Source organism: Panthera uncia, chromosome D1 (genome assembly GCF_023721935.1).
Source record: "Panthera uncia isolate 11264 chromosome D1, Puncia_PCG_1.0, whole genome shotgun sequence".
Lineage (NCBI taxonomy): Eukaryota > Metazoa > Chordata > Mammalia > Carnivora > Felidae > Panthera > Panthera uncia.
The window spans coordinates 27,904,648-27,920,369 of NC_064808.1; the positions used below are offsets into that span (position 1 = coordinate 27,904,648).

Consider the following 15,722-nt stretch of genomic DNA (forward strand, 5'->3'; position numbering starts at 1 on the left):
AAGGATTATCTCTCAACAATAAGGATTATTTCCATCTTCATATATAAAAAAAAACATTAATTGAAATAAGTGTCAAAATATGTCTTATACTTTTAAGATTCACTGTAGCTTCTTATAACTGATTCATTGGCTGTGGTTAGGATTCTTCTATATCTTCTGCACTGTCCAGTTTATTTAAGGGAATCCCAAGGACAGTGACACATTTATAACTTGACGATTTCATATTGTACATTTCCCTTTAATATCTTGTTTTTTTACATTTGTATCAGAAATCTCATTGCATTTGTTGACTGAACAGATGCTTGAACCACCAATCCATATTCATTTAAAATAAAATCTAATATTATTCATATTTTTAAAAGGCTACTGAAGGAAAAATTACAAAAACCAGTTTGGCTATTTCATATTCTCAGGAATCATTAGGAAACAAAATATATTAATTAAATCAACTGCAGCAAGAAGAATTTGTCTAATAAGAGATTAAACACACATACACCCAATACTGACTGATGAGGTACCAATACTATATTTTCAAAAAATAAATTTAGTTGGGCAGGTCTCCTTGATAAATGACATGTTTTAGTCTGTCCCCTCCATGAACTAAAAGAAGTCTTTCACCAGATCCTATGTCACTAGTGTGTTCATAGCAGTTCTCTCGTTTACTCTGATGAAACCATTATTAACCCCTGGGAGCCCCAGGTACACAAAACCTCAAATTTCCCAATCATTCACTGAGAATTTATACACTATGATTTCATTTGGCACTTCAGGAGCACAGTGGCCTATAGGCAGAAACATGATTCTCCTCCTAAGTCAACAGCCTGTGACCCATCTAAGAGCATGAAGTCAAAAATTTGCCATTAAAAAAAATATTCCAGTAAACTTCTTTTCAGGAAGGATGAGCTATTTATCTTCTACCTAACCATACTCACTAGTAAATTTTTATAAACCCCTAGGGAATTTTTACCCCAGGCTAAACAATAAAGTGTTAGGAATAAAGTATATAAAAATTCTAGGAATTAGTAAGATTTTCTTCACTTGTCCAGAGAAACATGAACGTAGAAGGAACTTCACAGTGTCTAACCAGACTGATTCACAAAACTATCAGAAGATTAGAGAAATTAGATTTGTTTAAAAAATATAATAGAAAAGGGAAAAAGAACGACTTCATGGTGGGTAAAAAACCAAGTTCCAAGCAGGAGAGTGTAGTATTAGGAATCCTGCCCTGACAGTTTGTGATTCCATATAAAGAAACAAAAATAAAAATTCTAATAGGGATTCATCTCAAATAACACAGGAGGATGGAAAAAATTATTTTCCCTATTATACTAGTGGGGAGTAAACCAAAACCCAAATCATGTAAAAAAGAAAATCTCATGAAACTTTATGTACCTAACATCTAATTAGAATAGAAAAATGACTGGAGGGGCACCTCGGTGGCTCAGTCAGTTAAGTGTTCGACTTTGGCTCAGGTCATGATCTTGCGGTTTATGAGTTTGAGCTCCACACTGGGCTCTCTGCTGTCAGCATGGAGCCCACTTCTGACCCTCTCTGCCCCTCCCCAGCTCATGCTCTCTCTCTCTCTCAAAAATAAAATAAAAAAAAACATAACTGGAAATGGGTCAATAATGGACCTTTAGAATGAAACAAAAATATTTATACATATATATATATATATATATATGGCCAAGTTATTCTATTTTTTTAAGATTACCAAATATCCCATGAGAGTTTTTCTTCTTAAAGAAAATCTCTAATATTTTTCTCTACTGTAGTCAAGAGAAAAAATCTCAACCTTCATTCCAACACATTTCTTCGAGATATACTTGAGCATCTACTGGTCCCGTATTTCTTAGATCACCTTCTGTAAAATATAAAGAGATGCTTAATTTGATACTTTAATCATAACTATGAAGAATGCTGAAAAGACAACTCCAGCCTGGGGACTACAGTTCTACTTTACTTACCATTTAAAAACTCATTTTACCACTTTTGACAGCAGTTTTAAGGCTACCTAATAGTCCACTTCTTATAAGCCTTAACAGTCAAAATCTATCCTATTTTCCACAAACATTGAACAAGCAAAAACCACAGAATTGATTTTGATAATTCCTTGTGATTAACTAGTGACCTCTATTTTGTGAAAGGGAATTTTTTTGTCAGATAAACTATACCTGTAACTAAGGAAGGCAGCGTGGAGTTGGGCAAAAGTAACTATTTGAACCTTAGTTGTAAAATCTTACTAGCTTTCTAACCTTAGAAATATACCTTAGATATACTGAGTTATCTCTTAGCTACTTCAGAAGGGTTGTTATGGACCAAATTGTGTGCCCCCCAAATTCATATGTTGAAGTATTTGGAGATAGGCCTTCTAGGAGGTAATTAAGGTTAAATAAGATCACAAGAGTGGGGTCCTAATCCGATAGAATTGGTAGCCTTATTAAGATGAGGAAGAGAGGTTTATCTCCATGCACAGGCACCAAGGAAAGTAGGATATAAAGACACAGCAACAAAGAGGCCATTTACAAGCCAGTAAGAGCCCTCACCAGAAACCATATTGACTGGCACCCTGATCTTGGAATTGCAGCCTCCAGAACTATGACACATAAATTTCTGTTATTTAAGCCACCCAGTCTATGGAATTTGCTTATGGCAGTCAGAGTAGACCAACACCAGGGTGTTGTTCTAATCAAATGAAATGAGGCCAAAAGTGCTTTAAAGAATAAAGCTCTAGGGGCGCCTGGGTGGCTCAGATGGTTAAGCATCCAACTCTTGATCTCAGCTCAGGTCTTGATCTCAGGGTCGTGAGTTCAAGCCCCACGTTGGGCTCTGCACTGGACATGGAGCTTACTTAAAAGAAAAAAAAAAAGAATAAAGCTCTAACCAAATGTAGGGGGCTGTTTGTCATCTGATTTTAATTGCTTTCAACAGAGTCGTAGGAAACTTAAAGACAATACTTTAATAAAAGATTTCAATAACCATATAATACAACTGTATTGTGTTGATGTTCTATTGCTACTTCCTAGGCTTAAGTTTTCCGTACAGGTGGAAGGTCCAAAGAAGCCCGAAATTCCAACCAAATTTAGTAAAAGTATGGTCTAGGTGGTAAAAGCATGCGCGTGCCCTTGCTTACAACAAGTATACTCTGGGACAAAGGAAGCCACTATAGATAAGCATTTGTCTTTGTTTTTAAGGGCATGTTATACTTCACGTATGCTTGTATTGTTCTTCTAGAAGTCAGTGCTTAAAAGAAACTTCTAAAATCCACCCCTCACCCCAATGAAATTTTCTTTAGCTGTCTCACTAGTCTCTTGTTCACTTGCTGAGACTGCTTTCCTTTGTTCCATGTGAGAATGCCTACAATTTAATTATATTTAATAACTGCCTGTTCAAATTTATTGGTGAGTTACACAATTTTAAAATAGATGAAAAAATTTTACAATATTTTGAACTCACTATTGTTTTCTGTTAAGTATGTCAAATATTACATCACTTCATATTTACTGGGTACCAACAGTCTATTAAAGTGGCCCTAAAATCCAAAGATACAGACATTGCCCAGTGGCCAGGTGTAGCCCCTCCATGTCGGGGGCCCACTGAATAGCATATGCACACTGTATCAGTATGTGAAGTGATTTCTGAACAAAACAATTTCCACATTCTACATAAGGTACACTGGCTGTAGGCTATTCAGTATTTTAATTTTTAAAAACTTCTCCCTGGAAGTCCCATGGATAGAGAAAAAAAATCTTAATCACATGTTTTACTTCCTTACAAAGAATGACTAAGGTAGTTTGCTTGAATGGGGAAATGAAACATTGTTTTAGATTTGAGGAGTAGGGGTAATTGGCACTTAACAGATTATAATTAGGGGAAAAACATATGTAAATAATTTACAATCAAGCTGCCTATATTCCAGGGTATCTTATTAGATCTTAAGTAATTCTGAAATCAAAGCAAATCAGACAAGGCAGAGTTGATAAGATGAATAAGCCTTTTTAATCCAACCTATCTTGGACACCTGCAATACAGCAATTATAGAAAAAGACAACTCATTCCTATATATCCATTATGCTATTTTCTATTTTAAAATAAAAAGTGAGAAATAACTGGAAAAGATAACTGCCGAGGAAGTCAGCTTCATATTTTTCTGCTTCTCTATTAGGAAGCTATTGTTATTCTTACCTAGTTATTATTTCATATGGAACTCTATTATTCCACCTACTCAAAAACAGTGGCTTTTACCTTTTTATTATTTTTTTCTTCTTAATGTACAGTAACTTTAGCTACCTATTTTAAGTTGAAAGGTCAACTTAGATGATATCTCATAAGAGGGAAATAGAATGCAAAGAGTACTTTCCCAAGTCAGAGTTAAAAGTATACTAAAAAATATTTTCATGTTCTGTGGCCGATCTAAACATTTATATGTTTTATCTGATAATTCAATATTATGTGGACACTGTCCAAGTTTTTGTGGGAATTCTGATTTTAAAAGTCGTATCTGACACAAAAGAGAACACACCAGGCGATTCCCCATTTTCTGAAATATAACAGGCAAAACTACTCTGCTGTTGGGTGACACTGTGGTGTTAGGTGTGGGGGGAGAGTAGTGACTAGAAGGAGTTGCAGGGCCTTCTGGGTGCTGGTTAGTTGGATGCGTTTACTGTGAAAATCCATCAAGCTGGACACTTAGGACTGGTGCACGTCTCTGTAGGTATAGTTCAACAAAAAGTTTTAAAGGTAGTGTGTTAAGCCTCCAATAGCTATACTTTTTAATAGAAATAAGGAAACAAAAGTTAGGGGAAAGAAGTTAAAAGCCTCATAAGAAAGTGTGTGTTTCTTGAAAAGATGGTAATCTAACAACTTCTTAAAAAGGCTGGGGGTGATTAACTCAGGGAGATTGGATCCCTGGAGAATTGTATAATGAGCTGAGGGGGTACATACAACTAAAAGGTGAATCTAAATGTAGGGGGTGGGGAGGTGACCACGATCTTTTGTTGAGAGGCAGGTGTCCAGGGAGTGAGGCAACAGCAACCTCCCCCCTACTAACTACGATTACAAGGAAGGAGCACAAACAAATCAATGTTGTTTTTTTTTTTCTTTCTAAACAATGATCTCTGCTTGTCCACCATTGTAGTTATAATTAGAAAACTTAATTCCTCCCTAGCCTGTAAAGTAACTCACAGGAACCTTGTAATTAGCTTTGATAATTGTCTACTAATCAGGCATGGCATCTGCAAAATAGGTAAGTTCCTTTTAACTATTACATATTATAAATATTTTTTCTCATTACAATATTTCAATAGGTATCTGGAAATGTAAATCCTATCTTAAAATTTTCCTGTTAACATGACACTACTAAAAATGTTGAGAAAACATAAACTGACTTCGAAAGTGATTTAATTAAAGGAATAGATCCAAGATTTAAATCTGCAATCTTAGCCACAGAATGGTAATAAAAACAAGCAAACCCAGCCATTTGGAAGGAAAACACAATGCCTGGCATTTTGGGTACTCTATCTTAAGTCCAGTTACACTACATGATTCCTAATTCTTTGAAGGAAACGGGCTTAGCTTTTCCTAAGGTATGTAGGCCTGCTCACACCCTGTGCAGTACCCACAGCTTAGCCAAATATGGAGACAAGAAAAAGATCCGAATTTATGTACGTACAGAAAGCAATGAATTATAAAGAGAGATTCCTGAGGAATATAATGATAAAATCAAATAATTTATGTGGTTACTTGGAAAAGAATCTTTCAACCTTCAGAAGTATAGGCCCTTATGACCTTGTGTTCTATTGGATTTGTCTGACAACAAGAGGTGAAAGAATTCTGTGGTTCCATTGTCTCAACAGTGGGATCTGAGAAAACACTGGCAGGACTCATCAGAGAGGTTTATGAGCCTGCAATTCAAAGAGATTAAAAGGAAAATCTAGGGAGATTCTTTCACACTGAAGAATAACATTAAATAACTATTAGCAGCTTGGTTCAGTAAAGCTTACTAGAGCTCTCGCTGGGTCATTCACAACTTTCTAAAAGAGGAAAGGTTTTTTTCAGCTCCATTTGGGAATCAATAAATATTTCTTACTTCTTACAAGACAATGGCATTCCAGTCTTTTAAAGCTTCCTCCTAATGATAGTAAAATTTCTAAAACAACTCTTTGCTGCCTAATAATTACATTTCCTAATCCCAGGAAACCTTTTCTAACTAAAGCTACAATTCAAATAAATACGTAAAAATAAATAACAGCAACAAAAAGCTGTGGTGGAGAGGAATTTAACTTTATTCATTATGGCTGAGATATCACAAGTCTCATTCAACCCAATACTGGCCAAAAGATCTAGTCCATCCGTAGTTCAGTCCCTACTATTCATGTTTAGCAATGTCGTAACTTACCCAAGCGATCAAGTCCCCAGAATGCTCTCATTTAGCAATTAGTCTACTGTATTTATTTTTATGTCTTAAAATACTTAATTTCACACTTAAAGCTTTAAGTCATCTGTGTGTTAAAAGCTAAGAGCAGTGTTTTTCTCTTAGCATCTTGCTGTTTTAAAACCAAGTAATTTAATTTAATTTTATTTTATTTTATTTTATTTTATTTTATTTTTTTAAAATTTTTTTTTTTTTTAACGTTTATTTACTTTTGAGACAGAGAGAGACAGAGCATGAACGGGGGAGGGTCAGAGAGAGGGAGACACAGAATCAGAAACAGGCTCCAGGCTCTGAGTTGTCAGCCCAGAGCCCGACGCGGGGCTCGAACTCACAGACAGCGAGATCATGACCTGAGCCGAAGTCTACCGCTTAACCGACTGAGCCACTCAGGCGCCCCAAGTAATTTAATTTTAAACAATCACCTCATTCTTAAAAATCACTTCACTATACATAATTAAAATTTTCATATAGGAACTAACTGGAAGGAAATCAATTTCCTTGTCCTTAACAGTCTCTGTTCTTAGAACAGTCTCTACCTTGATAAAAGAGATTCAGAATCAGGCAACATTTAATTTGAAACCTGTTCATTAAATCAGAAAGCTCTATAATCCTTTCCCAGATGAAATTAAAGAGTCACTTGCAAGGCTTTCCATATCAAAGAAAAATTAAAAACTTGGGAGTTTAATTATGGACTTGGAGAACTGTGGGGCTTTTATAAACTGAGTGTCAACCCAGTGCTCGTGAAAGATACCAAATGAAGACCGGAAACTGAATTTCACGTTTCAGTACACAGCAGGTAGAACAGCATTACAAGTAAGCCTGGCCTCTCATTCTGACCCTCAAATAGGAACTCACTCCTGATTATCTGGAACTAAAAATAGTAGGTTGTACACACCTATTCAAAACTTGACAGCCCAGCACAATGATTAAAAGTCAGAGAATGACTTTTGAATTTCCCCTCTATCAATTACTAGCCATGTGACCTTAGTCAAATTACTTAACCCCTCTGAACCTCAGAATCTTTCTCTGGAAAGCAGGTATTAATATCTTCCTTTAGAGGCTGTTAAACAATGATTGAAAGACAATTACCATAGATCTAGTGCTCAATAAACAGTAGCTCTTTTAATTGTTATCTCCTAATGCTTGTGTTGACCTGTTCATAACAGACCATAAGAAAATGACTAAAGAGTAATCCATTATGAGTGGGGGAAAGCCTCAAGTACCACAGTGTAGGAAGGTAGCAACTCTTGACCTTGTGTGGATTTGTAACAGTGTTAAGTTTGATGTACTTGGCTATTGTCGGTCCCATTAAAATCAGCCCATTATTATCAGCCCATTATTATCAAAGCCATGGTCCACACAATTATTGTCCTTCCGAAGTATCAAACAAAACTGAAAGATAGGAGTCGCAGAGAAAAAGTGCAAAATAATTAATTTGTACATTAGATTCAGAGATTAGAAATGATGGCAGATTAGAATGTCAGGGAAAGCTTTCTTTGGGAGGTGGGAGGTGGATTGATGATCTTGAGTTCAAACTTGAACAAAAAAAACTGGGAAGAATCAGAATGGGAGGGTGTTCTGAGTCATGACAAACAGCATAAGCATATGTGTTTGAGAGCCCCTAAATGAACCAGGGAAGAAGATTCACATTAGGTTTGTGATTGGTGACAAGGCTGAAAAAGTAATTAGGAACAAACTTCAAAGCTTCTGTTCCATTTAAATTCTAGCTGAATGGGAAAATGTTGGGTTGGGGAGAGGGTGGTTATAAAAGTTCTTAAACAGAGGAGTGAGAATAAAGAAAGCTAGACCAATCAAAATGTGAACCTCTGTAGAAGGCCAATTAGCAGCTATGGAAATAATATGCGTATGTGTTCTACTCTGGGTATGGACTACCATGGTAGCTGTGAGAATAAAAAGATCACACAGAAAAAAAAAAAATTACAGAAATGTCAAAACTCATTTCTAATTCATTGGTTGTATATTGAGCAAAGTAGAAGTAATCAGTGTGTAATATGAAACGAAAGTTTCAAGTCTGAAAGAAAAAAATAAGCACTGAGAAAGGTAACCCTATTTTGGGTTAAGACTCACTGATTTTGGGGCACCTGAGGGGCTCGGTTGAGCGTCCGACTTCAGCTCAGGTCATGATCTCACTGTTTATGAGTTCGAACCCCGCATGGGGCTCTGTGCTAACAGCTTGGAGCCTGGAGCCTGCTTTGGCTTCTGTGTCTCCCTCTCTCTCTGCGCACCGCCCCCCTCTCGAAAATTAGTAAACACTTAAAAAAACAAAAAACAAAAAAAGACTCATTGATTTCAATTGGATCAAGTACCCAAGTAGAAATTGAGAGTGAAGTTAAAATGGGAGGCACAAATTTCCTAAAATCTTACATTTTCTCTATTATTAAATCAGAACTCCCAATATGTCCAACTATACCAGAATTATAAGTGTAGTCTTGCCCATAGGTTCCCATAACATTCATTCTTCCAAACTAGTCAAATTTTTTATTTAAACCATTGAGAAAGGATCTTAAAATAAATTTTTATTGCAAAAAAGTTATTTGCATTCAAGTAAAAGTAACAGATAAACATGAGTAGTCACCTTCTTATGACAAATAAGATGGAGCAGGACCCTCACAAAAAGTTTTGTCTATACTCTTTTCTCCATCTGAAGAAAGTGCCAGTCCCTAACTGTCCAGATGGATTTTCTGCATCATTTCACATACTTTTCCCAGAAACAGTCAACAAAACAAAACAAAACAAAACAAAACAAAACATGCCCCCTGATGCTTATGTTCAAATTTTACCTGAAGCACATTTTTACAGCCAATTTTCAAATTCCTAAAATCAAATGGAAATACTGATATGACCACAGATGGAAACTCTAACTTGACTAATACAAGTATTTTGTTAAGGGTCAGTTTTAGCACATAATCTACACAAATATCTCCTGGCCTTAAGTCATTATTCGTAACTCAGATTCATATTATCTACATTTAAAAGCGTTATTTCCACTCTTATGGAGTTAATCAGTCTTTAGCATTAACTTGCTTTCAGGAAGGTCCTTATTTGGTGCTCTTACTAAGAAATTACAAGTTGATACATAAAGTTGGTGGTGTTTAGATATTTTCCATATTCGGCTCAGAATTTATTTCCTAATCTTCCATTCTCAAATATTTATCCTAATAAAAGGGACGAGGTAAATTGTAAAATACAACACCAGAAGTGACCTTTTGTATCTAGCTAGGGGAGAGTAGCTGATTAGCTTTGAGTAAAGACACACTGACTTTACAATGTCTGTCCTAATCTCCTTCTGAGCCAGGCTATTTTGGGTATCCAGGTACTTGGCCAATTGTATAACACAAAGACTCCACCTTACCAAAATAATATACTAATAGAACACCAAGATACATCTTAGTATAAAATAATATACCACCAAGGAAGGATCCCAAACACAATGCACTTTTTTTTTTTTAAACATTATTTAATTTGACTGACTTCATTTGGCGGTTTATTTTTATTAATTTGACTGAAACCATTTTGAAGGTTTGTTCCACTTCAGGTCACAAAGAAGTCAACCTACCTCATTAGCCATGTCACTCTGTACAGCCACTGAGACATTAGAGATCTGTGTGACTGTCACATTACAAAGCAACTGAATCACAATTCCTATTATTTTCCCATGATATACTTCTGATGTGTTTTTTAATGTGTTTAATATATCAGAAAACTCCCCATAAGATTTATAAAGGCACCAAAATCTATTCAAAGATATTATTCATATAAACATTTTACAGATCCTGAAAAGATTTTCCAAAGTGCTCATATGGTTGTCTGAAGCCTAATCTTGAATAACTACATGCCTTTCAAGGGAACATGGGAAGCAAGTCTTTGGAAGCATCCTTAGAAACAATAAGGTAAATTGCCAACTGGAACTAATTGATTAAATTCACTAGTTAACACTGCTTTCAAAATGTAAAATATCTGGGAACTGAATATTATTCATCCTTTTTTAGATTTGCTTTTCTTCAGCCTGGCCAACATTGCCCTAGAACTATCAAATAAGAATAGATACGTGGAAATGAGGAAGAAAAAAATGTATGTACTTTACATAGCTAGACTTTTTTTTTATTAGAACTCATCTGATAATATCTTTTGCGAAGCAAAGAAATACAGACACCAAGGGCCCCTGTAAATGACGTTTTACAGAAATAAATGGTTATGGGCAATATTGATGAGGCTCTCCTTACACCAGAGCACCAACTTTGAGCTGTGAAATATGAGAAAGCATTCCACATCAGCCAATAAAATATCTCCTACCTCCTTCCCAAGTATTACAGAGCTCAAATTTATTTTATACTCCAAGTTCATGGAAGGTGGGAAACAAATATATTTAAAGCACACCCTATGAAAAGAAAGTTCTATAATGAACTATCAACACATACAAAAAAGAGTTCTGTGTAACAAAGCTATTTCCATGTCCCCAGGGGGTGACCCAGAAAAAAAGAGTGCTTTGACCTGGTTATAACAAATTCTCTCTCTCTTGGTAACCTATCCTGGTCTTTAACAAATTATCACTCTCAAAGGTTTTCCTTCTATCAAATCTAAATCCTCACTGTTAGAAGTTCAAGTTCATTTCCTTCTTTTGAGGAGCCAATTACTGAAGATGGGTCAAGAAGGAAAAATTAATGCCAGCATTCAAGAGAAATGACAATATGAAACTTGTTTTATTACAAAATTCTTAAAAATAGCTCTCATATGAAAGGCTTAAAAACAGCAAGTTATATTTGGATAAGAGACTTCTACTTATCTAAACAGCAATCCAATGTCAATTTAAAACTGAAATAAAGCATTATCACTATTTGCAGCCACTGGTAATGAAGGAAATACTTAGCACTTAGATTTGACATATTAAAATGTCATAAAAAGTTGTACCTCTACTGTACTCATAGGATGTGCTTGAAAAAACCTGCAAAGCAAACTGGATATTATATAAATTCCAAGCAGAAGGTGGGCCTATTTATCCATATCATGAATCAGGCCCAACTCTCCCTGTATTTGTTTTGTCTAAATGTTGTGGCTATCAGTGACCTTTGATAGTCTCCTGTGATGCAATAGGCTGCCGTTACCTTCCCTTAAAAAAACCTTAAAACCAAGGATTCAAAGCTCAAAAGAAATCCACATTTCCAAGGACTTCTCAAAGGCAATGAGAAAGGTGTGAAGATGTTGATTATTTGTTCTTACAACATTTTTTAAAACTTTCCTTCATGTAATTCCATTGCTCACTTTTAACCCTGTTTCCTATTTCTCTCTATTTGGGTCTACTGACACCCTATTCCTCACCAAGAGAGATTCATTTTTTATTCCTGATCTCTCCCTGCCTTTTTTCTCTTTAGCCAGCGGGCTCCTACTCAGTTTTACTGACAGGTTCTTAACAGTAAAAGGCTGCGGAGTGGGAAAATGCAGAGCAACAGAGACAGCTCATACTCTACACCTCTCAAAATACAGTTGCGTGGACTATCCCTATTTGAAGCAAATACACTTACAAAGGAAAGACTGGTAAAGATGTGCAAAAGCACAGACGTAACTTCTCACACACAACACAATCGTGTATGTTTCAGTACTTTTCACAGAAATTCTTTCACGTGAACCAAGGTTAAAAACCTATAAATAGAATTCACCCTCAAATGGAACCACCTCTACATTCTTCTGCCAGAGGTAAAACACATTTACAAAAGAAATACAGCATTTGAAAGATGCTTGTATATGCACCAAATAGAAGACCCAATATTCAAGCCATATTAAAAATAAGTCCAAATTCACTGCAAATTATACTCATCAGTTTCTTAATATTTTTAAAAAGTAAGCTCAAAAGGGCCTTAGAACTGAAGCAGAAGGGCCTTAGAGCTGAAGAGTATGATGAAAATCACTATTAAACACGCCAAGATATAAACTAATAGCTCGTGAAGTCTTTACACATAAAGGTATCAAACACTGCCTGGGAGTAATACTTAATTTTATCAGTACAATTCCCTCTGAAAATAAATATGGATATTCCATATATATCATTGGCTTCATCCTATAATGCTGTGCTTTAGAGAAGTAAGCCTAGTTTCTCAAATCAAATCTTCATAACTTTAGTAGTAGAAGCCTTAAAATCATTTTGTTAGGATTGATGATGTGCCAGTGTAGGGCATGGTGGGGGGTGGGGGGCATTCAATAAGCAACTACAGAGACTCAGCTTTTATCAACACATATGAGTCAATGCTGAACCTGGTGCGCTATTGCAGAGTGCAATTGAGTGTTTTCCCCACAGGCTGTAACTGATTATTGACTCCTCCCATTAGCATGCAGGGTGCATATTGAAGGTTCAAATAGAAGACTGAGGGGCTCCTATCCCAAGGCCAGTGCAGAAAGACAGCCTATCACTTCGTGTAACCGCAGTCTATGTGTGACAAACCTGACCTACATTTCTCCCTTTCTTTCTCACAAGAGCTTGTCACTGTTTTAGGAAGCTATTTTCTAAAATGCATAAAAGAAATGACTTACAACTGCTTAGGAAGTGTGCATTCCTAAAATGCCATTTATAGCAATCTTATAAAGAATAGTTTATCCAGGAGACAATCATGAAACTAGCCTAAAACAAACTCAAAGACAGCAGAGTGCTTTATGATGTTATCCCATATAGTACCTTTCTTTAGGCTGTCATTTATAGAGTATACATTGTTAAAAGTACTACAGTTAAAACTGTAATCAGTACATAATTAAATATAATAAAAAGAAGTTATTAAACATAGAAAACCTATTAATTAGAAATGTATAATTAAGCACTTTTCATTAGTTAGGGAAGTAGCTTTCGTGGCTTCATAAGAGCCACATCCCGTAGTAGTCTTGTTAATTTCTCAATGGATACACAGTCATCACTACTAAGAGTAGGACATAATTGAAAATCGTGATTCATCACTACTAAGAGTAGGACATAATTGAAAATCGTGATGGTGGGGTAGGAGTAAAGAAGGCAATAACTCTGCCAAATGCTGGAGATGGCTCCCCAGGAATGGCCGTGGATTATGCCTCAGGGCGTCAGTGTGCTGTGGCCCCTCAGCACAAATACCTACCCTGCCGCTGCAGGTCATACTCCTTTTTTGTCTCTTCATTCCCTAGAATTTTCCATGCCTGATCAATTTCGATGAACTTCTGTATACATTCCTCCACTGTTCCTGCTGGCACATCTGCACTTTGTTTATCTGGATGATACTGCCAATCAAAAATAAGAGGGGGGTGATGAGTAAAGAGGGTGACGTGAGTAGGTAAAAAGAAAAAACAAAAACAAAACAAAACAAACTTGTAAATCTAAGTTTCAGTTAAGAAAGAAGGTAATGGGAAGATGAAAACTAAGATGCCAAGGCAACGAGACAACAGTGTTGGGCACAGGAGACAACTGCCAGGTTAATTAGACCACTGGAGTAGCTATAAATTCACCAGTGACATGATCTGTCACAACATGCAAAGACAGCATTTTCTGGATAATTTGCTGATGGAATCACTGGTCTCATGGACAATTTACCTAGAGAGGATGACTAACACAAACAGAAATAGGTACGTGCAGATAAGCAGGACCTGACGGCACAAACTATGCAGAGTCTGAAGCTTTCCTTATACAATGTGCTTGGCCATGGAGATCACTGCAAACGAACTACTAGCTTTTTCTTATGAAATCTTATGATTATACAATCATAGTTGAAAATAAATATCTTGCATCTTCCAGCTCAGCCCTAAAGATTTTAAAGTTATAAATCCCCAAACATAAACTTTTATTGAAAAATGGTTATTCTAGGGCAGATTGGTAAGAAACAACTTTAAAGAACTCACCGAAACATTTGAATGTAAATTAATTCATTAGTAAATCTTTCTCACTTGTGTTTTCTAAATCTAAGAAATGTTTAAAAAGGTTTCAATATGCAGTAATTTCTTTAAAGTATTTGGTCAAAAAAGAAAGTTTTATGCCAATTCATCAATTCTCAAATGCGAATGTAAATTTGGCTTACTGGATACTTAGATTATCTCCTCTTTTTCCCTACATTCTTCGTGGTTCTCCCTTCTCTTTATCTATCAGTTCTGAAAGAATCAATATGTCATTTGCAGTTCAGTAGCCTTTCAACAAATAAGTGAGGAAAGGTTATCTAGATGTAGAGACAGGTCACTTAAATAATGTGGGGATAACAGTAGCAGATACTCAAATATGTAATTTTTTTCATTCTCAAGTAAACAAAGAACCACTTGATAGTTTTCAACCAGAATTTTCCACCAGCAATTACTCTGAATGCTTTATCAAATACATTACAAAACATATTTTAATTTTAAAAGTTACCTTAGTAATTACCTTTGAACTAGACTAGTTTTTCCCCTTTGATACTTACTCTTTTTCTTCAAAATGTTTATAATAAAACAGGCAAGTCACCAGATTTACATTTCATGACATTAATATGGTTAGTTTCACATACTTGTCAATTAATAATGGCACAGTCACTTAAATTCTTTCACTGACTAGAGACAGTGAAACACAAAAATTTTATAGGTACAATGTCATGTATTACCCAAGTTGCTAAGGCCAAAGTCACTCAATGAATTGTGGCAAGTAAAATGAAGTAAAGTGACTTCAATCCTCAATCCAGAATTCACAAAGCATTTTAATCATAATGTAGACTAGTGGTTTTGACAGTGAATTTGTTTTCATGCTGAACTCTTTCACACTGCTGATGATCCTCACTAGTAGAGCAAAAGCTATTGTGATATCTGGTCACACAGAAAAACATCACGCACGCTGAGAGAAAGATTATAGGGCAAACAGAGAATGAGGTTTCCATTTTCCCACTGGCAAACTATTTCTCTTCCTATACCAAATCTAACAGTTATCAACATTTAAATGTTTAAGTTCATTAATATAATGACTAAAGAAAGGAAAACTAAAGCTTTACTGTTTTATCTTTTTATGGCCATGATTTACCAAATAATGTTCATAAAAGTCATTCCCATACTGAGGTTTAGGCAGTCCCTACAGTTAGGCTATTTAAGTAATATCCAAAACCCAAAACAACGTTTGTTACCAATTAAAGTTCTCTAGCTGACCTATTCCTCTACCACTGTGTGAAGATTTGTGCAAGAAGCCTTACCAAGAAAGCCGTACAAAATCAAGAATTAGTTCCTGGCTACCCAAAACTAAAAGCTACCACTAAATTTTATTGAGTCCTGTATCAGGTCTATGATAGTCAAAGCATAATTCAATTTCTTACTA

The 15,722-nt window shown here is 35.7% G+C and overlaps 1 protein-coding gene across 2 annotated transcripts in view; it reads right to left on the reverse strand.

Moving 5' to 3' along the window:
- The window catches only part of DNAJC24 (DnaJ heat shock protein family (Hsp40) member C24), a 55,843-nt gene that overhangs the window by 3,637 nt on the left and 36,484 nt on the right, over positions 1–15,722 (reverse strand). Inside the window, exons 3-4 of one of the 2 annotated variants that reach the window (XM_049648861.1) lie at positions 13,546–13,684; positions 1,796–1,864 (exon numbers count right to left, since the gene is read on the reverse strand). In XM_049648861.1, coding sequence (XP_049504818.1) covers positions 1,796–1,864; positions 13,546–13,684 — 208 coding nt within the window. The remainder of the gene's footprint in view (positions 1–1,795; positions 1,865–13,545; positions 13,685–15,722) is intronic. The other variant, XM_049648862.1, reaches the window with a different exon arrangement.